Source organism: Loxodonta africana, chromosome 3 (genome assembly GCF_030014295.1).
Source record: "Loxodonta africana isolate mLoxAfr1 chromosome 3, mLoxAfr1.hap2, whole genome shotgun sequence".
Taxonomy (NCBI): Eukaryota; Metazoa; Chordata; class Mammalia; order Proboscidea; family Elephantidae; genus Loxodonta; species Loxodonta africana.
This window is the reverse complement of record NC_087344.1, coordinates 188,006,864-188,029,411: the sequence shown is the minus strand read 5'-3', so window position 1 is coordinate 188,029,411 and position 22,548 is coordinate 188,006,864. Positions and strand designations below refer to the sequence as shown.

Sequence of the window (22,548 nt, the reverse complement as noted above, 5' to 3'; positions counted from 1 at the left end):
GACCTCTGACCTATACCTTTGAGCTAAAAGGGTTTTCTCATTATAGAACAAAAACCGTTTTGCACACTGTAGAGGAACTAGAGGGAGATCTCGGGAAGTGTCATTGCAGAGTAAATCACAGCCCAGGTGAGGGAGTGTGACATTGCTATCACTTGGCAGAGTTAGGTTTGCCAGGCCAGCCCACCTCCACATTGGGAGAGGTGTCCATAAGGGAAAAACAGAAAACTCAAAGGAAACTAGAGATCAGACTGTCAGAGCCTTTGGCGCTAGGAGTCACCTTAGGGAAAAGCATAAATCATCTGAAAAGAATGCTGGCTCCTGTTTCCCCATCCTATATTGTGAGGCCTCCCACCCTCAAATCATTTCATCCTTCCCCACTCAGCCCCATGAAGCTGGTCAGGCACAACTAGATCATTTTTTTACACTAATATATAATTCATATACCATATAATTTACTCACTAAAAGTGTACAGTTCATTCCCACTGAGATCAGGAACCAGACAAGGATGCCCTTTATCACTGTTCTTATTCAACATTGTGCTGGAGGTCCTAGCCAGAGCAATTAGGCTAGATAAAGAAATAAAGGGCATCCAGGCTGGCAAGGAAGAAGTAAAAGTATCCCTATTTGCAGATGACATGATCTTATGCACAGAGAACCCTAAGGAATCCTCAAGAAAACTACTGAAACCAATAGAAGAGTTCAGCAGAGTATCACGATATAAGATAAACAAAAAAAAAAATCAGTTGGATTCCTCTACACCAACAAAAAGAACATCAAAGAGGAAATCACCAAATCAATGCCATTTACAGTAGCCCCCAAGAAGATAAAAACACTTAAGAATAAATCTTACCAGTGATGTAAAAGACTTATACAAAGAAAACTACAGTACACTTCTACAAGAAAACAAAAGAGACTTACATAAGTGGAAAAACATACCTTGCTCATGGATAGAAAGACTTAACATTATAAAAATGTCTATTCTACCAAAAGCAATCTATACATTTAATGCAATTCCAATCAAAATCCCAACGGCATTCTTTAATGAGATGGAGAAACAAATCATCAACTTCATATGGAAGGGAAAGAGGCCCCGGATAAATAAGGCATTACTGAAAAAGAAGAACAAAGTGGGAGGCCTTACTTTACCTGATTTTACAACCTATTATACCACCACCAGTCAGAACAGCCTGGTACTGGTACAACAACAGATACATGGACCAATGGAACAGAATTGAGAATCCAGACCCAAATCCAACCACATATGAGCAGCTGATATTTGGCAAGGCCCCAAAACAGTTAAATGGGGAAAAGACAGCCTTTAACAAATGGTGCTGGCATAACTGGATATACATCTGCAAAAAATGAAACAAGACCCATACCTCACTCCATGCACAAAAACTAACCCAAATGGATCAAAGACCTAAATATAAAATCTAAAACGATAAAGATCATGGGAGAAAAAATAGGGACACTTTAGGAGCCCTAACACATGGCATAAACAGTATACAAAACATTATTAAGAATGCAGAAGAAAAACTAGATAACTGGGAGTTCCTAAAAATCAAACACCTATGCTCATCCAAAGATTTCACCAAAACAGTAAAATGACTACCTACAGACTGGGAAAAAGTTTTTAGCTATGACATTTCTGATCAGCGTCTGATCTCTAAAATCTACATGATACAGCAAAAACTCAATTACAAAAAGACAAATAACCCAATTAAAAAATGGGCAAAAGATGTGAATAGACACTTCAATAAAGAAGACGTTCAGGTAGCTAACAGATAGATGTATGAGGAAATGTTCGCGATCATTAGCCATTAGAGAAATGCAGATCATAACTACAATGAGATTCCATCTCACTCCAACAAGGCTGGCATTAATCCAAAAAACACAAAATAATAAATGTTGGAGAGGGCTGTGGAGAAATTGGAACACTTATATACTGCTGGTGGGAATGTCAAATGGCACATCCACTTTGGAAATTGATTTGGTCATGGCCACCAGACCTTCTGTTGCCCCAGGACAGGAACCATTCCTGAAGCCAACTCTTCAGACATGGATTGGACTGGACAATGGGTTGGAGAAGGATGCTGGTGAGGAGTGAGCTTCTTAGATCAGGTGGACACTTGAGACTAGGTTGGCATCTCCTGCCTGGAGGGGAGATGAGAGGGTGGAGGGGGTTAGAAGCTGGCGAAATGGACACGAAAAGAGAGAGTGGAGGGAGAGAGCGGGCTGTATCATTAGGCGGAGAGTAATTGGGAGTGTGTAGCAAGATGTATATGGGTTTTTGTATGAGAGACTGACTTGATTTGTAAACATTCACTTAAAGCACAATAAAAATTACAAAAAATAAAAGTATACAGTTCAATATTTTATTTAGCGTATTTACAAGGTTGTGCAAACATCAACACAAGCTAACTTTAGAATTTTATTATTAGAAAAACCTACACTTAAAAGCAGCTGTTCCCATTTCCCACACTGCCCTCAGTAGCAGACGAACACTGATCTACTTTCTGTAGCTATAGATATGCTTATTCTGGACATTTCATATACATCCACCTACATCATTTTTGTAGCTCCGAATGAGCTAAAGGCACTCGGAGAATCCCCAGAGCTGCATTTTGTAGCAGGTGGAGTTCTCAGAAGGAACCCCTGAAAGGAGTCCAGGATGGAAAATGGAGGCCAGAGCCCAGGGTGGGCTGCCCCAGATTGGCAGCCTGGTTGTTGAAGTCCAGAGCCTTTTTCTCTTTTTTTATTCTCTCCACAAATGCTCTATTTAAGGAGTAGCTATTGAGTCACTCATATGTGAAATCTCCACTTTCACACACCCATTATCTCACTGAATCTTCACAGAGGCCTTGTAAGATTCCGCCTTTAGCCTGAGGAGCTAAATGGCGTGGCAAAGCTTTACAGCTTCAGAGTGGCAGAGCCATACCCAGAAGGTTTCCTCCACCTTGAAGACTACAGAACTTCTCACCACATCTGCCTCCACGAAGTGTATGGATTCTTCCCCCAAACCCACCTCCTCCTTCCCTTGCCCCCTGTCATTACCCTGGCTCACTGCTCTCCCTCCATGCCTGGGCTCCCCTGGGGAGTGGAAATTAACAGAGGCCAACATGTAGGCTGGGGCTGAAGGTGATTCAGGAAGGGGCAGAGGCTGAAAGGTAATAAGCAGGCACAGAAGTGAGAGCTGCAGAAGAGGAGCTTCTAGCTGACTCAGTAACTGCCTGTCTTGTTGCCTGTGGTCTTACATGAGTCAGGTATCAGCTGCTAGTTAGCCCACCCTCAGAGAGAGGTGTATTTGAAACAGGCCAGGAAGGGAAATGGATTCTAGGGACTGACTCAGTCCTTGTCTTTCCCAAGATAGAGTGTAACTGCCTGGGGCTAACCCTCCACCTAACCTCTCTTCAGGCCCATTGCTGCCAGGGTTCAAGTCTTGACTCCACGCTTACCAGCTGAGTGACCTCCAAAACAAGCCGCATGACCTCTGAGCCTGTTCCAAATCTGAAAATGGAGGATACCAGTATACTGCAGGTGCCTGCTATGGGTTGCATTAAAGAAATATGTGTTGTAGATCCTAACCTCTATGCCTGTGGTTATAATCCCGTTTAGGAATGGGTTGTCTTTGTTATGTTAATGAGGCAGAATTAGTGTAGGATATATTTTGAGTTAATCTCTTTTGAGATATACAAAGATTAAACAAGCAAGCAGAGAGAAAGATTCAGTAAGATTGATGCCAAGACACATGGAGATCCCCAAGGATCCAGGAAACAGAAGTTGAAAAGTCAAGAACTTTTCTCCAAAGAGCCTTCTAGGACTGGCACTCTGAATTCAGACTTCTAGCCCCCTAAACTGTGAGAAAATATATTTCTGTTTGTGAAAGCCACCCACATGTGGAATTTCTGTTATAGCAGCACTTGATAACTAAGACACCATGGTAAGGTCTTCTGTGTCCTGAACATTGTCACTTCATCTAGAAGGCTATAAAAATGGCATCGTGACTTCAGACCTTATCTAACTTCGCAAGAGAGAGTAGACAGAATCAAGATCATCAGCCCACAGCTGATTCCTATGAGATGGAGGTCAAGCATACCTCCACCTTCCAAATTTTTTGCTAGTTCTGACACCAGCTGTCCTTCCCACAGCACTCTCTATTTCTCTGCTGGGTTCAATAGTTCGTTCCAATGTCCACACAGAACTCACAGACTATACTCATGATTATGGTGTTTACTAGGGAAGTAACAATTAAGGAAGTTACTATTCAAGACCAGGAACAATTCAGGATACACTTCTTAGATCAGGAAAGCTTCTTCTTAGCTGTGTCCACAGGTATGCCTCACTCTCGGCCCTTATCCCTTGGCTCAGCCTCTGCCCTACTCAGCAATTGTTACAAAACTCCTTAGCTCTGCCAGTAAGTGCCAAGAGGTATCCTACTCTGCTAGTAAGCCTCAGCCTGAAGGTGCTCAGCAATCTTGCTCCCTGGGTTGACATGCCCACTGTAGCCTCCTCACTCCCAGGGCTGGCAAGCCCACTGCAGCATCTCGTGATGGTCTCCTGGTTCTGCTCCTGTCATTTCTCTGCTGCTGCTTCTCGCTGTCTCTGGTGTTATAGCTCTCTCTGTCTCTGGATCTAGGATGTGCTCAGTGCAGGGACCCCAGGTCCAAAGGACACACTCTGCTCCTGGATCTTTTCTTAGTGGTAGAGGTTCACTCTCTCCACTTCTAGAATTGACTCGCTTTAAGCCTAGCGGGATGGCAAAACTGCCAATCCCCTCATAAGGGTTCAGTACACCTTATTTGCATTGTCCCACCCACACAAGTGTTCCATGCACCTTATTTGAATTACTAGCAGGCTGTCCAATCCCCTTGGTGGGCCACAGGCACCTCATTTGCATAGTCTCATCCAATCATTGTGTGGGAATCACAAACACTATGTCTAGAAAGGCCATGTTAAGTAATTCACTGCACCGAAAAGGCCTTCCCTCACTGGGTTAGGTGTCCCTCTATGTCTCTTTGTGACTACTGAGCCCATTTCAGTCATAACCCTGATCACCAAATTCAGGCATTACCTGAGTTCTGGCCTGTCTTATTGCCACTTGGGACATCTTAAGGACAAGGACACATGTTCTTTGTTATCTCCCCAGAGCACAGCAGAGGAACTGGCCCAAAATTACACTTGTGTGGAAATTATTTTAATTTTTTTACAACACACCCAAAAGTAAAGCAAATATTCTAATAAGCCTCCCTGTGCCTGTCACCTAGCTTTCAGAATTGTCAACATTTTATCCATCTATTTTGTCAATCCCTCCTGACTCGTCTTCCTCACGCACCAGCCACCACTACTCTTTCTTTGCTGGAGTATTTTAAAGCAAATCTCAACATCAGTATCATTGTACCTATAAGTACTTCAGGACGTATCTCTAATAGACAAGGACCTTTTTTTTTAACACAATACAGGAAATTAACAACAATTCCTTAATATTACCTAATACTCAGATCATGTACAAATTTGTCTCAAAAACGTATTTTATAACTGGCTTGTTCAAATCAGAATCCAAATAAGCTCCACATATTGCATTTGGTTGTAGTGTCTCTTAAATCATTTATAAGTAAACAATTCCCTCTTTCCCCCTTTTTTTCATGCTATTTAGTTGTTTATGAAACTGAGTCATTTGCTTATAAAATTGTTCAGATTCTGGATTTGGCTGACTGTACCCTCAAGTTTTTGTTTAACTTGCTCTTCTACTCCATGTTTCCTGTTGTACCAGTAGTTAGATCTGAGGCTTCATTAGAACCGTAATTCTTCTGAGGCGTGTACTTCATATTGCATTATGTAAAAAAGGCAAAACCTTCTTAATGATTCCAAAACCTAATGATTTTAGTAGCTATTGATGTGAGTTTTAAATCTAACTGAACAAAAGGAGGCAAGAAAGCCCATCTAAGAACTCCAGACCTCTTGCTGTTGAGTCGATTCCAACTGCCCCCTAGGGTCTCCAAGGAGCGCCTGGTGGATTCAAACTGCCGACCTTTTGGTTAGCAGCTGAACTCTTAACCACTAACGCCACCAGGGAAATCTAGAAATTTTGTTTAACAGAGAAGATGGGGAAGAGAGCACAGGTGTAGGGAACAGCATGTCCAAAGCATGACATTGAGAGACAGCTAGTCACATTTAGGAACTGAAAGGATCTTGTGCTGGGCTGTGGAGTAGAGAAAGGGGGAGCCCAGGATAGAAGGTAAGCTGGATCCAAGTGGTGAGTCATACCCTGAGAGTCAGCAAGGTCTTTGATTAGAGAAAGCTAATCAGACCTGGCTTGAGGCAGACAACTTTGGCTGCAGTGGGAGGTTCCTCTGCAGGTGGGGACCAATCAGATATGGAGAGTCCAGGCAGGAAGACACCAGGCATTTGAGGAGCAGATTGGAGTAAGCACAGGTATCTGGCTGCAGTAGGTGGTTATGTGCTGAACAAGGTAGGGAGCTAACAGCTGCCCCTGAGTGCCTGAGTGGAAGGTGTGTCCCTGTTGTCTAGAGCTCGTAGGTGGATGGGTTTTGCAGCCAGGCTTTGGACACCCAATGCTGTTGGCTCTAAGGACTGGGAAAGGCAGCACTTATTCTTGGACCCTGTCACAGGTAGCTAGGTGGAGTGGGTGGAGCCACCAGTCTTCAGGCCCCTGATATGCGTAGGTGAGGACCTTGCTTAATATGCAGGGCAGTGTCAAATGTCACAAACCTGCCACTCCTCCTTAGCTGTTGCAGTTGAAAATAGGCTTCAGGTATATACAATGTTGTACTGTACTAATGAAGGCCTTGTTGTTGTTGTTGTTGTTAGGTGCTGTCGAGTGGGTTCCGACTCATAGAGACCCTGTGCACAACAGAACGAAAACACCGCCTGGTCCTGCGCCATCCGTGCAATCGTTGTAATGAGGGCCTACACTGTTGAAATGGGCCCACACAGATCTAGGCAGGGGTGAAAAGCATTCAAAGTCCATGGACCCCTTATCCCTGTGCCTAGGCAAAGGAGCTGTACCTACCCTGAGTTCTTGGCTTAAGGGAGCTGGGAGATTATTTTTTCCTGTTTGTTAATTTGTTCCCTATCCAAGACCGGGAGAATGGCTGGGGCATGCAATGGGTCCCACTTCCAGCCCAGGGGGCTTGGCAATCACTGAAGCCAGGCCAGACTGGAACAGAACAATGAGGAGGCAAGTAAATGGGAGAGAGGTACTCCCAGAGAAGGGAAGGGTTTTTTTCATCCTGTGTGGTAGGCTAGATGCTTGTGCTTAACTTTTGTAGATTCAGCTCCACTTCGCCCTGGTGCTGGAGGCTTGTGCAGACTCTGCTGTTCTGTTTCTCCTGGTGTAGAAAATGTGTCCCAAGCGCTACTGCTTGCCTCAGCCAGTGCATGCTGGCCAATCCAGGTCAGGTCTGGCAAATCCTTGCTGCCTCTGAACTGTTTGTCTCTCCCCTTGCTGCTTAGTCCAACTCCTCAACCTGGGCTCCTAGATTGTCATACATTATCGATTCACTTGTTTCTTCCGGTCTTTGTTGTAAGAAGGACCACAGGAAGCATTCTGAACAAATTTTATGGAACTTTGAAAATACCACCCCCCCCTTTTTTTTTTTTATTCTGAGCCCTTAGGTTGCGCATGTGCACCACAGCAATAATTTTGTACTCTCCCTTCGCACGTGGCTCGCTTCGCTTCCAGGGACGTTATGGCACTGAGCCCTCCCGAAAGTGTAAGTGTTATCTCTGTTTGCACATGACGAAACTGACGCTCAGAGTGTCTCTCTGCCCCAAGCTAGCTGGTGCGCGTCTCGGTGGGGCTGGGGCGGGGCGCTCGCAGGGGCGCGGGCCGCGTCGCCTTCTCCGCCTGGCGCCCTCTTCCCAGCCCAGCCCTCGGGCTCTAGGGCTCCCTTCGCAATCCGGCCGGCCGCCCTTTTCCCCGGGTGAGGCAGGCGTGGTGAGTGTGCTCCGGTTCGCAGAATAAAGCACTGAAATCTCTGGTGGCCAGGCGGGACAGAGAGTGGACGGTGTGTGATGTGACAGTGCCAGCGTGCGTGAGTGTGTGAGTATGTGCATGCGTGTATGAACACAGGAACGTGAGTGTGACCGGGGTGCGAGAAAGTGCGGGAAGTTCAAATGTGCCGCACCTAAGTGCATGAGTGTGTGCACGTGAGAGGGTGTGCACCTTGTGTGAGTGGACTATGTGGGCAGGAGCTTGTGTGTGTGTGTCTCCTAGTGCTGAGCAGACTCTGTTCCTCTCTGGTGTCACCTTCTCTGTGAAGCCACTTTGACCTTCTTCCCCACCCCAAACAGTCTTTCCTGGTGTCCCTGTGTATCTTGAGTGCCATCCCATCACCTAGTTGACCCAAACCAAAACCAAACCCACTGCCTTCCAGTGGATTCTGACTCATAGCGACCCTATAGGACAGAGCAGAACTGCCCCATAGAGTTTCCAAGGAGCACCTGGCGGATATGAACCAACAGCCTCTTGGTTAGCAGCCATAGCACTTAACAACTACACCACCAGGGCTTCCATCTAGTTGACAGGCTTATTAAATGTAACTGTTGGCATTCCTGTCTCTTCCCCCTCTTGGAACAGGGACCTCATCTTAGTGGCCTCACAACCTTGGAGCTCAGTGTGGGCTGACTCAACCCATGCTTGTGGAATGAATGACAGCCTCACTTGTTTCCGGGTCTGTGTCTGTGTGTGTGGATGTCTGAGTGTGTTGGAGTGTGTGTGTTTGGATGTGGAGAGTGGTCTCGTATGACTGTCCTGTTTGGATCCTTGGGGTTTTTGTCCTTCTCCCAGTTTCCTCCACTGGCCTCCTGCTCAGGGCTGCCTGACCTGGTGACAATGTGCAAACCATCTCTCACGTGGACCCAGGTCAGTCAGACTGCTTTTCCTCTTTGAGCTGATTTCAGGTCAAAGCTCCTGTGCCTTGGCTGGACAGGACAGGTACTGCTTTGGGCCACCACTCCTGTTTCCTTTTAACTTCTTCGGTCTGGGATCTCTAGGATCCCTGTTCTCCCAACTGGTCCTGGAGTCAGTTTAAAATTGCCAGCTTTGAGATCTATCATGTTCCCTCTAGTCACAGCTTTTGTCCATCTTTATTTGTTCTATCTATATACAGAGAGCCTAGGATCCCCATGGAAGCAGCAGCCAAGAAATCAAGTGACCCATTGCATTGGGTAAATCTGGTGCAAAAGACCTCTTTAAAGTGTTAAGAAGTAAAGATGTCACTTTGAGGACTAAGGTGTGCCTGACCCAAGCCATAGTATTTTCAATCACATCATACGCATGTGAAAGCTGGACAATCAATAAAGAAGACTGAAGAACTGACATCTTTGAATTTTGGTATTGGCAAAGAATATTGAATATACCATGGATTGCCAAAAGAACGAACAAATTTGTCTTGGAAGAAGCACAGCCAGAGTGCTCCTTAGAAATGAGGATGACGAGACTTCATCTCACATACTTTGGACATGTTGTCAGGAGGGACCAGTCCCTGGAGAAGGACGCCATGCTTGGTAAAGCAGAGGGTCAATGAAAAAGAGGAAGACCCTCAACGAGATGGATTGACACAGTGGCTGCAACAATGGGCTTGAGCATGACAATGGTCATGAGAATGGGGCAGGAACTAACTCAATGGCGTCTAACAACAACAGGACCTCCATGCTCATTTCTCTTGGGAAGTCCTTTCTGCTGTTTAACCTCTTTCTTTTCCAACTCCAGAGTCTGACGCTTCTCACCTTCTCTTCCACTGGAAAAAAGAAAGAAGTGGAGCTTAGCAGTTATGGCTCAGGCTCTGGCACCATACTCCCTGGGCCTGAAGGCCAGCTCCACCACTTAGAAGATATGTAGCCTCAGACAAGAATATCGGGCAGGCTTTTGTCAGGAAACAGAGGGCTCTCTTGAATTGGATAATTTGAGAAATGTTTCGTAGCAAGGTTATTTACAAAGGGGTGGGCAAGGTATTGGTAAGCCATAAGGGGTAGTGTAGTAACATCTAGTAATAGCAGGCTGTTACCAACTTTAGGCCCAAAGGATGAGCAGAGAATGGCTCCTAGTGATTAAGGAGATAATATCGGAGCCACTATACCCTGTCCTAGAATGTGACCCAGCTGGAGCTGGATTCACAAAGACCCCCGAGGGCACATCAACTGGGCCCTGAGGTATAAAGACAATAGCTAGGACAATCTTGGAAAACATCTTTTAGGGAGCCTTTCACATAAAATGATCAAACAGGGCATAAAAGACTTTCTACTCTTATCTGTTTCTGTTAACATTTAGTGAATAGTAAGATTTGTTGGGCCAATGAAGACTCTCCTGACTGGTGTTACTGAACCTGTACCAAGAAGTATTAAAAAATACAATTCAAAATGCAGAATCATGGAGATTTAGCAGTTTCTAGCCAATCTCTGAAAAGGTGAGGCTTTCAATGGTTTTGTCCATTTTGCAAAGTTTGTATATACTGATGATTCTGTAATATTCCTTGGACTCAGACAGACATGGCTGTAGCAGCGTGCTTGTCCGTTTCCCACTTTTACCTCTTTATATATATGCTGAATAAAACTTTTCTTTTTGCTTTACTAAACTTGGTGATGTTTTTAACCTAGAACACTAGAATCTGGAGAAAGAAGGCCCCTGGCAGGTGCTGTGACCTCTATCTACCTCACAGGGAGTGAGCTGGAGAGGTAAATGTCCCAACCTCACTCTCTTCTGTCTCATCTCCTATTGGTACCACTTCCAAGAGGCCAAACCCTACAGAAGCCAGGCAGCCCACTGATGCAGCCCTCACAGGTCAGTCTTCTGGCCCAGAGAAGGGTGGAGAAGGAATCTGGAATGGCAACAGAAGATACCCAGCACACCCTGCCGAGCCTCAGCTCCCTCATCTGTAAGACACGCTATGCTCTCTACCAGCCCTCTAGGTTGTTGTGATGATAAAAGGAGATGGACGATGTACATGAGGCACTGAACACTGCTCCAGCACACAAGAAGTGCCCAGTGTACAGACCCAACTATCTGTCTACTGATTTTAATGATTAATTGCTATCTCAAACTTGTCCAAAGTTGAAACCTTGATCATTTCCCCCTAAAACCTGTTTCTTCTCTGACCTCAGTAAATGGCACTACAATGTACCCAGCTGCTTGAGTCGAAATCTTCAGCCTTCCACCCTGTCTGCTGTCTTCCAAAAGGTATGTCAAATCTGTTCCCTTTTAGTCTGTTGCAAAAGGACAAATATTGTATGAGACCACTATTACAAGAACTCAAGAAATAGTTTAAACACAGAAGAAAATATTCTTTGATGGTTACAAAGGTGGGGAGGGAGGGACAGGGGTTTCCACTAATTAGATAGTAGAGAAGAACTATTTTAGGTGAAGGGAAAGACAACACACAATACAGCAGAGGTCAGCACAACTGGACTAAACCAAAAGCAAAGAAGTTTCCTGAATACAACCGAATGCTTCAAAGACTACAGTAGCAGGGACAGGAGCCTGGGGACCATGGTTTCAGGGGACACCTAGTTCAATTGGCATAACAAAATGTATTAAGAAAATGTTCTGCATCCTGCTTTAGTGAGCAGCGTCTGGGGTCTTAAATGCTAGCAAGTGGCCACCTAAGATGCATCAATTGGTCTCAACCCATCTGGAGCAAAGGAGAATGAAGAATACCAAAGATACAAGGTAAATATGAACCAGAGACTACATCAGCCTGAGACTGGAAGAACTAGATGGTACCCGGCTACAACCGATGACTGCCCTGACAGGAACAAAACAGAGAATCCCTGATGGAGCAGAACAATGGGATGCAGACCTCAAATTCTTGTAAAAAGACCAGACTTAATTGTCTGACTGAGACTAGAGGGACCCCGGAGGTCACAATCCCCGGACCTTCTGTTAGCCCAAGACTGGAACCATTCCTGAAGCCGACTCTTTAGACAGGGATTGGACTGGACTATAGGACAGAAAATGATACTGGTGAGGAGTGAGCTTCTTGGCTCCAGTAGACACATAAGACTATGTGGGCAACTCCCATCTGGAGGCAAGATGAGAAGGCGGAGGGGCACAGGAGCTGATTGAATGGACACGGGGAATACAGAGTGGAGAAGAACAGTGTGCTGTCTCATTAGGGGGGAGAGCAGCTAGGAGTACATAGCAAGGTGTGTATCAGTTTTTGTATGAGAGACTTACTTGATTTGTAAACTTTCACTTAAAGCAAAATAAATTTAAAAAATCTGTTCCCTTCTCTCCATCTCCCATGCTGCCAAGCCAGTCTCTCACCTCTCACCTAGATTACCCTGACCTCCTGCCCTGCTGCTCTGCCTGTGCCATTCTGCCTCACTGCTGTCTGCTCTCTGCCCGCCGGCCCGAGGGGTCTAAAGTATCAGCTGGATCATGTCACTTGTCTGGTTAAACTCACTGCAATTCAGAATCCAAACTCCTACCCAGGGCTATAAGGTCCACTTAGGTCCCCAGCCTCCCCGCAGATCATGGTCCTCTATTCTAGCGCTCACGTCATTGCAGCTCTTCCTCTTTGACACCAAGCTTTACTCTTCCTTGGAGCCTTGCCATATATTATTTCCACCCCCAGAGGAAGCTTCTTACTCCCTTTTGTCCCAACGGATGCCTTCTCAGTCTTCAAATCTCAGCTTAAATATGATCACATCCAAGAGCCCTTCCCCAGCCACCTCAGCTAAAATAAATCCTCCCCTCTTCTGCCCACTGGCTTCTCTGTTCCAAGACTGATTTTTCAAGAGCACTTACTTGTTTTTAAAGTCTGTCTCTCCTATCGTACTGTATATTCCATAGAAGGTCAAAAGCCTTCAGAGCTGTATCCTCATGACCTGACGGAGTAGGTGCTCAGTGAACATTGGAGAGTGGCGAATGAGCAAATGGTAGCCACTGTTATGATGCAATGATGCTATGAAGCCCTTGGAGAATCTCACCGCAGCACCAAAGTGCTCCCCTTCCCCTTTCTCCAGCCTCCAGTCCCTACCCTGCTTCTTCAGGGCAGCGAAGCCGTGTTTTACAGAGCAGAACTGAGCTCCGCTGAGTTTCCTTGCCTGTAGTCTTTACAGAAGCAGTTCACCAGGTCTTTCTTCAATGAGGCACTGAATGGGTTTGAACCACCAATCTTTAGGTTAGCAGCCAATCGCAAACTGCTTCTGCCACCCAGGGTCCTTTCATCTAGGGCTAATTTCAGTAAAGTACAAAGAAAAAGGACATTTTTTGGTACCATCGGTAAAACACTCTATTCAGGTTGATGACCAGATGGGGTGAGTGGATTGAGAATGTAACAGGAAAAATGGATTGGGGGTTGCCAGAAGACTGGCACAGATAGCCTGCAGGTCTGGAGGAGGGGCTCTGTGTGAGGACGGGGGTGCCTACTGGGTGTGCCCTTTTCTTTTCTCTGGCTCCCTTAGATAAGACCAGCAGTTTTGTCCTCCTCTTCCGTATTCTTTATGTCCGGGCAGGCGCAGGCCCACGCTTTGGAAGCATGTCAGTCCAGGAGAACTTACCACCCCAACAGCTTTGGTCATGGATCTCTAAGTCCCAAAGGGACTTGGCAACGTCCATCTTGATTGGGGCTCCAGGAGGTAAGAACAGGGAACAGAAGCCATTGATCTCTTGTTGTTGTTAGTTGCCCTGGATTCCAATTTGTGGCAACCCCATGTGTGCAGAATAGAACTGCCTCATAAGGTTTTCAAGGCTGTGACGTTTTGGAAGCAGATCGCCAGACCTGTCTTCCTAGGTGCCTCTGGGTGGATTCAAACTGCCAACATTTTGGCTAGTAACAGAGTGCTTGACCCTAAATGTTTGCACCACGCAGTGTCTCCAGCCATTGAGCACAGGGGGAAAGATGAGGGTGGGAATCAGGAATCAGGGTGAGGGTACAAATGATCCATGTCTACTGCTGGCTAGAAGGGACTTCGGGGGAATCTGTGTTCATCTGAGTCACCCCTGGGTTAAGTTACGGGCCCTGGTCCGGGCAGCGCAGAGAGTCTGCAGCATGGACTCTGGACTCTGGACTCTGGCCCCTGGCATACAGGGATCCCAGTGGCAGGGGAGACACTGGGGACACTTTAACCAGTCCTCAGAACTGATCTCCAGCCCAGCAGGGCCTCATCGCCCTGGAAGACCCACAGAGACCTGCAGGCGTGTGGTGACATGGAGGGTGTGGCTGCAAGTGGGGCCCTGAGCTGGGCTCGGTGGGGGGCCCCAGGGCCTGAGGCAGCACTGAAGGGCTGGGGAAAGTCAGAGGAGGGTGTAGGAAGCCAGCCAATCACCAGGGGTTGGAAGGAAGAAAACAGGGCCCTCAGGAGAAGGGACTGGGTGATTCAAGCATGGAAAATGAGGGCCCACTGTGGGCTAGACATTAAGGTGAGCCGAGGCTGAGGGAAGTCCCCAGGCGAAGGACAAGAAAGTCAGGGTGATGAAGGGCTGGTATAGCTGGCAGTGAAGAACTTGAGCTTAGAGTTATCCAGACCCAGATTTGAGTTACATGTCCATTACTTAGAAGCGGTATGATCTTGGGCAATTTATTTAATCTCTCTCAGCCTGTTTCCTCATCTGTAAATTGGGGATAGTTATATTTAACAGTACCTGCTTCATAGGATCCTTGTGATTAAATAGATCCTTCATACATAATGCCCGGCTGGTAGGAAGCGCTCGACAAAAGCTGGAGAGCTGGGGGAAGGAGTAGAAGGTGAGCTGAGATGAATGGATGGGGAGCAGAGACAGGTGGCCTGCAGCCCCCTGAGCCCTCTTCTGCTGCAGGGCCAGCTGGGTACCTGCGGAGGGCCAGTGTGGCCCAACTGAACCAGGAGCTGGGCACTGCCTTCTTCCAGCAGCAGCAGCTGTCGGCTGCTATGGCGGACACATTCCTGGAGCACCTCTGCCTGCTGGACATAGACTCGGAGCCTGTGGCCGCTCGCAGTACCAGCATCATTGCCACCATCGGTAGGCACCCCAAATCCCACCACCTCGAAGCCTCACAGGCCCTCTCGGGTGTTTTTCAAGGTGCTTCCTCGTTGTTTGCTTCCTTTGAGACTTCTAGTTTGACAGAGTCCTTCATCCAACCAATATTTATTGAGCACTTAGTAGATAGGGGGCCCCTGGTGGCACAATAGTTAAGAATTTGCTGTTAACCAAAAGGTCAGCAGTTCAAATCCAACAGCCACTCCTTGGAAACTCCGTGGGGCAGTTCTACTCTGTCCTATAGGGTTGCTATGAGTTGGAATTGACTCCATGGTAATGGGTTTGGTTTTGTTTTTTAGTAGATAGGGTTTTGGGTCCTGGGAGAAGATTAGTGAAAAAAACAGATAGCTTCCTCGGGGAGATGACAGTCTACCTGGGTAGCACAATAAATAATTAACATAAAAAATTATTAATAAGTAAGTAATTTATTTAGTATGTTATTAATTCAAGCAAGACATAAATTATTCTATATATAATGTGATAATTTTAGCTATGTCTTAAAATGCGAACAACTAAAATGGAAAATGGAAAAAATTATACATAGAAAAGATAGAAAAAAATCAACTAAAATGTTAACTAAGAAAAATAAAATCAACTACAAAAAAAAAGAAAAATAGAGGTCAGTAAAGGGGCAGCAGGAGTGTGGGGGCAGAAGGCAAGTGGCAGTCCTAAATAAGGAGGTAGGAGTAGGCATTATTGAGCAAATGAGACCTAAGCAGAAACTCAAAGGAGATGAGAGAATTCACCATGCAAATATCTGGGGGGAAGGGAGTTCCAGGTAGAGGGAACAGCCAGTGCTAAGGCCTTAAGTCAAGGAGGCCAATATGGCTGGAAATCATCACGGGAGGAGGAGTAGAAATTAAGACGCGGTAGGGTCCTCTGGGTTTTTTTTAGGGTCCTGTAGGCCACTGTTAGATTTTGAGTTGAGTTTTCCTTCTGGGTTTTGAGCAGGGGGATTACATGATATTACTTATGTTCTAACAGAACCATCCTAGCTGCTGCATTGAAAATAGATTGGGGGTGTGGGTAGGGGCGAAGGCAAGGGCAAGGGCAGAACCTACTACTGCAGTATTCCTGGGAGAGATGGTGGCAGCACAGACTACGTGGTGGTAGTGGAGGTGGTGAGAAATGGCCAGATTCTGAGTATAATTAGAAGGTAGAGTCAGCAGGGTTTCCTGATGGTTTGGATGGGACAGGGGAGTTGAGAAAGAAAGGAGTCAAGGGTGATGCCAAGGTTTTTGGCCTGTGGAATTGGAAGGGAAGGTGTTATCAACTGAGCAGGGAAGACTGTGGTGGAGCAGGTTTGGGGGAAAGAGATCAGGAGTTCAGATGCATATTACACATTCAAGTATGGTGTAGAGTGGGCAGGCAATCAGATAGACGGCTCTAAATTTGGAGAGAGGTCTGGACTGGAAATAGAAATTTTGGAGTTGTCAGCATACAGATGGTACGTAAAGCCATGAGACTAGCCGATATCATCAAGGGTGTGAAAGTAAGACGACAAAGAAGGATGCATCTGATATGAAGGACGACAGAGAAGAGGGATGCATCTGATATGAAGGTGAGGAATGAGCAAAGGTTATCAAGAAAGAGCAGCCAGTGAGGTAGGAGGAAAACTAAGAGACGGTGGTGCCTTGGAGGCCAAGTGAAGAAAGTGTGTCAAGGAGGAGGCATATGTGTCAAATGCTGCTGATGGGCCAGGTAAGATGAGGACTGAGAATTGACCATTCAAATCAGCAACAGCACAAAGGTTCTTGGTGACCTTGACAAGAGCAGATGCAGTGGAGAGATGGGGGCCAACTCTTGGCTGGAGTGGGTTCTCGGAAGAATGGGGGAGGGGAATTGGAGGCAGCAAATACAGATAACTTGCAATGAGTTCTGCTGCAAAGGAGAGCAAAGAAATAGGACTGTAGCTGGAGGAAGAATTGGGATTAAGAAAAAAACTTTAATTAAAGAAGTAACAGCAGATTTATATGCTGATGGGAATGACCCAGTAAAAAGGAAAATATTGATGATGGAAGGAGGAAAAAGGTTGAATCTATGTCCTTGATCCGGTGGAAGGGAAGATAGCTAGTGCATAAGTGGTGGGGTTGACTTTAGGTAGGGACTGGACACCCTGAAATGTTAGAGGGCTGGCTCTCAGTCACATGGCTGTCCTATGGGCAGAACAGAACTGAACTCAGCTCTCCTCAGTTAATAGAAGGCCTCCCAGCCCCTTGCCCAGATGCCCTCATCTGGCATCCAGCCTCCCATACCCCCTCACATCCTGGGGTTACCCACACCCTGCAGCACTTATATCACTGCCAACACCTGTTCCCTCAGGCCTAGCTCAGGACAACCCCTCCCCCCAGGCCCCCATGGGGCCTACTGCCTACTGGGGAGGCAGTATTGGCTGGAGAGGGAAACCGGGTTTCTGACCTGTGGACTGGAGTTTTGTCAGGGAATAGGGATCTGGTAACAGGACTTCTGTGGTGTGGGAATCCTGAGGGTAGGGATGGGTCTTGTCATCTCTCAGGTTTTTGGGAAATGGTGTCTGAGCAGAATCCCTTGTTCCAGGTCCAGCCTCTCGCTCCGTGGAGCGCCTAAAGGAAATGATCAAGGCTGGGATGAACATAGCGCGACTCAACTTCTCCCACGGTTCCCACGAGGTGCTAGGCGGGGCTGGGGCGAGGCAGGTGAGGCGGGAGGATGCCCGGGGTCCGAGCCACCTACTCTAAAATGCCCGCTCCTCTCCGGCCCCCAGTATCACGCTGAGTCCATCGCTAACGTCCGGGAGGCAGTGGAGAGCTTTGCAACTTCCCCGCTCAGCTATCGGCCGGTGGCCATCGCTCTGGACACCAAGGGACCGGAGATACGCACTGGAATCCTCCGGGGGGTGAGAGGCGGTGCCCGGCTGGCCACGTCGGGGCCGGGCCGCGGGGAGGAAGCGGGGGTGGGGCGGGAGGAGGGAAAACCCAGTCCCGAACCGAGCTAGACGAGAGGGACTGGGCTGCAGGCGGGGCCCAGAGGACAACATGGGAAAGGCCAGCGGGAAAAGGACTCCCTTTGGGATTAGGGACCCGTGGGAACTAGGCCTAAATCAGCGGGAGGGAAGGGCGAGGCCAGGAAGCAGGGCCGAAGGGGAGAGACCTGGCAGGGGACAGGGCCCGAAGACCCAGGGAGGGCGGCGGACCCTGGAAGCAGGGAGGAAAGGGAAGAAGAGAGAGGAAAGGCAAGGGGGGAAGGAGCAGGAGAGGGACACGCGGGCCCGACAAATGTGGCGGGGGGCGCGGAGGCCATGGCTGTAACCATGGGGCAGGGTCCGTTGGCCCGGGCAAGGAGACAGTTCCTGAACAGCTTGAGGGCAGCACTCACGTCCCCTCTGGCCCGCCTCTAGGGCCCAGAGTCGGAGGTGGAGCTAGCGAAGGGCTCCCAGGTGCTGGTGACCGTGGACCCAGCATTTCGGACGCAGGGGAACGCGGACACCGTGTGGGTGGACTACCCCAATATCGCCCGGGTCGTGCCGGTCGGGGGCCGCATCTACATTGACGACGGGCTCATCTCCCTCCTGGTCAAGAAAATTGGTGCGGACGCGCCCCGCTCCCTGGCCACGCCCAGACGCTGGGTGCACTCCCTTCCCTTGGGATCCTCCATTCACCCCTTACAGAGGCCACACCTTCTCCTGGCCACGCCTCCTCCCCGACAGTCCCCGGATCCCACAGCAGCCAGACTCCAGTGCTCACCCTGGGTCGGGGCTAGACTTGTGGGTTAGTGGCTTCTTCCACAAAGGTCCACCCGGTTCTATTGGTGCAAGTCACAGGCCAAGGACAGACAGACGACGAACAGCACATGGTTCCTGCTCTGGTGGGGGTCCAAGCCCCATGCCCCCTCTGCGGTGACTGTGCTCAAGCCATACCCCTGACCTGGCTGGTTCTCTCCATGTCCACAGGCCCAGAGGGGCTGGTGACGGAAGTGGAGAACGGCGGCGTCCTGGGCAACCGAAAAGGGGTGAACTTGCCGGGCGCCCAGGTGGACCTGCCTGGGCTGTCCGAGCAAGATGTCCGGGACCTGCGCTTTGGGGTGGAGCATGGCGTGGACATCATCTTCGCCTCCTTTGTGCGGAAGGCCAGCGACGTGGTGGCCGTCCGGGCTGCTCTGGGGCCGGAAGGGCAGGGCATCAAGGTCATCAGCAAAATCGAGAACCACGAAGGCGTGAAAAAGTGAGGCTTGGTCTTTAACTGTCCCCATCAGGCCCTATAGTACCCTCACCGCCCCCTTCTCCCTCCTGCCTCTCCCTGCCATCCCCTGACTCCTCTAATTGCCCAGGTTTGATGAAATCCTGGAGGTGAGCGATGGCATCATGGTGGCCCGGGGTGACCTGGGGATCGAGATTCCAGCTGAGAAGGTTTTCCTGGCTCAGAAGATGATGATCGGGCGCTGTAACTTGGCCGGCAAGCCCGTAGTCTGTGCCACACAGGTCTGGAGTGAGCCCTGAGGACTGGGGCCCTCTGTGGGCTCTAGGGACGCTTGAGGGAGAAGGCCCACATCTTAAGGGTGTAGCGCCTTTTGCTAACGAGTGTTTGATCCTCAAAAGCAATGACTTTAGGAAGGGATCGTGTAACCCCCATTTTCAGATAAGGAAACTGAACTGTCAGGGTCACACAGCTTGTGCCTGTGACCCTGGTTTTCAGGGGCACTCAGAGTGTACATGTCAGAGGGGTAGCTTGGGCAGGACCCTGGATGGGAGTGTGACTCCCATAGCTGACATTCAACGTGTCCCCAGATGCTGGAGAGCATGATCACTAAGCCCCGGCCAACGCGGGCAGAGACGAGTGACGTGGCCAACGCTGTGCTGGACGGGGCAGACTGCATCATGCTGTCGGGGGAGACTGCCAAGGGCAGCTTTCCTGTGGAGGCTGTAAAGATGCAGCACGCGGTAGGAGCTCAGAACACAGGGCAAATGGGCCAGGGGAGCAAACCCCTTCTGGGTCTCAGTGCCCCACCCCCCTGACCTCCTGGTATCTGCAGATTGCCCGTGAGGCAGAGGCTGCGGTCTACCACCGGCAGCTGTTCGAGGAGCTGCGTCGGGCAGCACCACTGAGCCGTGACCCCACTGAGGTCACCGCCATAGGTGCTGTGGAGGCTGCCTTCAAGTGCTGTGCGGCTGCCATCATCGTGCTGACCACGACTGGCCGGTGAGGGGGACACTGGGAGTCCTAGACTGGGCTTTGGGCAGAGTGGGCTGGGGTGGACCACAGGCCTGGGTTTTGTCTGGTCATCAGGATGAAGAGCATCATTCTGGGGCAAGAGGAGAGGTAACTGTGAGAGTTGGAGGCCAGGGCAGGCAGGTCTTGGAGCACACTAGGAACGCTCAGGCCAGTGAGTTCCAGGAGACTGCAAGAGGAAAGTGGCCTCACTGGGTACACTGACTTGGAGGCCATTCCTTCACATTTAGTCCACAAAGCCTTACAATGCAGAGTTGTTGCTGAAGAAGCCAGAAGGTCTAAGTTCAAGCCTTTGCTCTGAAATGTATTAACTATGAGACCTTGGATGAGTCACCCAGACTCTAGGAGCCTCCATTTCCTCATATCTATGATTGTGCTTGTAAAGTGTTCCTCATGGGGCTGTGAGGATTAACTTGAGGTAATGCGTATGTTATAGGGCAGTAGCGGCTCAGTGGTAGAATTCCTGCCTCCCATGCTGGAGACTTAGGTTCGATTCCTGACCAGTGCACTTTATCACGTACAGCCATCCTTCAGTGGAGACATGCATGTTGCTGTGATGCTGAACATGTTTCAGTGGCGCTTTCAAACTAGGACAAACTAGTAAGAAAGGCCTGGCTACCTATTCCTGAAAATTAGTCAGTGAAAACCCAATCATGGGGATGGCGCAGTGTTTCATTCCATTGTGCACGGGGCTGACTCGATGGCAGCAAATGACATACATATTATTTTATAAATTAAGCACTATCTAAATGTACATTCTCAAAAGGGTTTTAGGCTTCTCAAAAAGGTCTCTCATCTCAACAGATTATCCTATCTCCCTTGTGTGATAGAAAGGGCGGGTATTCTTATGCCTACTTTACAGATGAGAAAACCAAGGTCTAGAGAAGTATGATGACTTACCCAGGGTCTCACAGCTTGCTGGTGACCCCTGGAACTAGAACTGAGACTCTTATCTGCTGGCTCAGGACCGCTTCACTGTTCTGGGCTGACCTTCTCTACCTCCTGCAGTTCAGCCCAGCTTCTTTCTCGATATCGACCTCGAGCAGCAGTCATTGCTGTCACTCGTTCTGCCCAGGCTGCCCGCCAGGCCCACCTATGCCGAGGAGTCTTTCCCTTGCTCTATCGTGAACCTCCAGAGGCCATCTGGGCAGACGATGTGGATCGCCGGGTCCAATTTGGCATTCAAAGTGGTGAGTCGCCTAGACCTTCCTCCTCACCCACCTCTGGCATTTGTATAGAGCCTTGTCCCTCTCCTCTGGTCCCAGATTTGTCCTGTGAGGTTCACTGAGACCCACAGGTATCTTAGCCTCTGAAAAAAGGATATCCTGAGGGGAGAGGGCAGAAGGGGAGGGGACAGGGCCATACCTAAAGAAGCCACCCAGCTGCTGCCTACACCCAGTGGCCACAACCAGGCATGACTTAAGGAGCAAGAGACAGATGAAAGGAGAAAGGAGGGCCCAGTTTCTAGGAGCTGCAACTAAAACAAATTTAACTTAGAAATGATACATGCTTATTCTTCACTCCTTGCTCACAGCATGGAGCACTGGTGGCACAGCAGTTAAGAGCTCTGCTGCTAACCAAAAGGTCAGCAGTTCGAATCCACTGGGCGCTCCTTGGAAACCCTATGGGGCAGCTCTACTCTGTCCTATAGGGTTGCTATGAGTTGGAATTGATGCAACGGCAACTTTTTTATCAGCATAGCAACACAGGTGGACAGGAGACTTGCTACTTAACGACAACACATCCCATTCCAACTCACGGACACACCTGTGGTCATATTCCCTGTGGTGCCACCTGTGGGACATATTTTACAGTTTGCCCCAGGTCCCTTCTTCCATAAAGGGTAGCCCTTCAGGGGTGAGGGCTGCTCCTCATTACAGGGCTGGGCTGAGTTCCACCTTGCTCTCTTCTTTCTTTCCCCAGGAAAGCTCCGTGGCTTCATCCGTGTTGGGGACCTGGTGATTGTGGTGACAGGCTGGCGGCCTGGCTCCGGCTATACCAACATCATGCGGGTGCTGAGCATATCCTGAGATGTCCCTCCCATCTCTGGCCCAGACCACCCCTGATCCTGCTCCTTCCTCCTGGCATCCTCCACCCCACCTCTGAGTGAGCCTTCTCTCTACCCTCAACCCTCCCAAAGTTCCTGTCTGAGGCCACATCTGCCATCTAGCCCCATTCCAAAGAGCCCTTTCCCTCTGGCCATGTCACATAGGCCCTGAAAGTCTGTGTCCAGTTAAGCACTGCCCACCCAGCAGCACCAATTGTACATCCTCTGTATCCAGTCCTCTCATCTGGGCACTGAGATACTTTGAGCCTTTAATCCCAGCTTGGCTGATTAATTCTATTCCCCCAGTCCTCCCATC

The 22,548-nt window shown here is 48.8% G+C and overlaps 1 protein-coding gene across 3 annotated transcripts; it reads left to right on the top strand.

Moving 5' to 3' along the window:
- Positions 1-13,206: 13,206 nt before the first annotated feature.
- PKLR (pyruvate kinase L/R) lies at positions 13,207-22,528 on the top strand. 3 transcript variants are annotated; one of them, XM_003415130.4, is made up of 11 exons: positions 13,207-13,600; positions 14,781-14,963; positions 17,538-17,629; positions 17,725-17,856; positions 18,358-18,544; positions 18,910-19,180; positions 19,287-19,437; positions 19,744-19,896; positions 19,989-20,155; positions 21,194-21,375; positions 22,109-22,528. In XM_003415130.4, the coding sequence occupies exons 1-11, from the start codon at positions 13,501-13,503 to the stop codon at positions 22,213-22,215; spliced, it is 1,725 nt and encodes a 574-aa protein (XP_003415178.1). In that variant the 5' UTR covers positions 13,207-13,500; the 3' UTR covers positions 22,216-22,528. The 3 variants fall into 3 exon arrangements, with proteins under 3 accessions (XP_003415178.1, XP_023409811.1, XP_023409812.1); XM_023554043.2 differs by lacking the exon at positions 13,207-13,600 and having other exon boundaries at positions 14,182-14,963; positions 18,358-18,552; positions 18,918-19,180; XM_023554044.2 differs by lacking the exons at positions 13,207-13,600; positions 17,725-17,856 and having other exon boundaries at positions 14,182-14,963; positions 17,538-17,554; positions 18,373-18,552; positions 18,918-19,180.
- Positions 22,529-22,548: the final 20 nt, after the last annotated feature.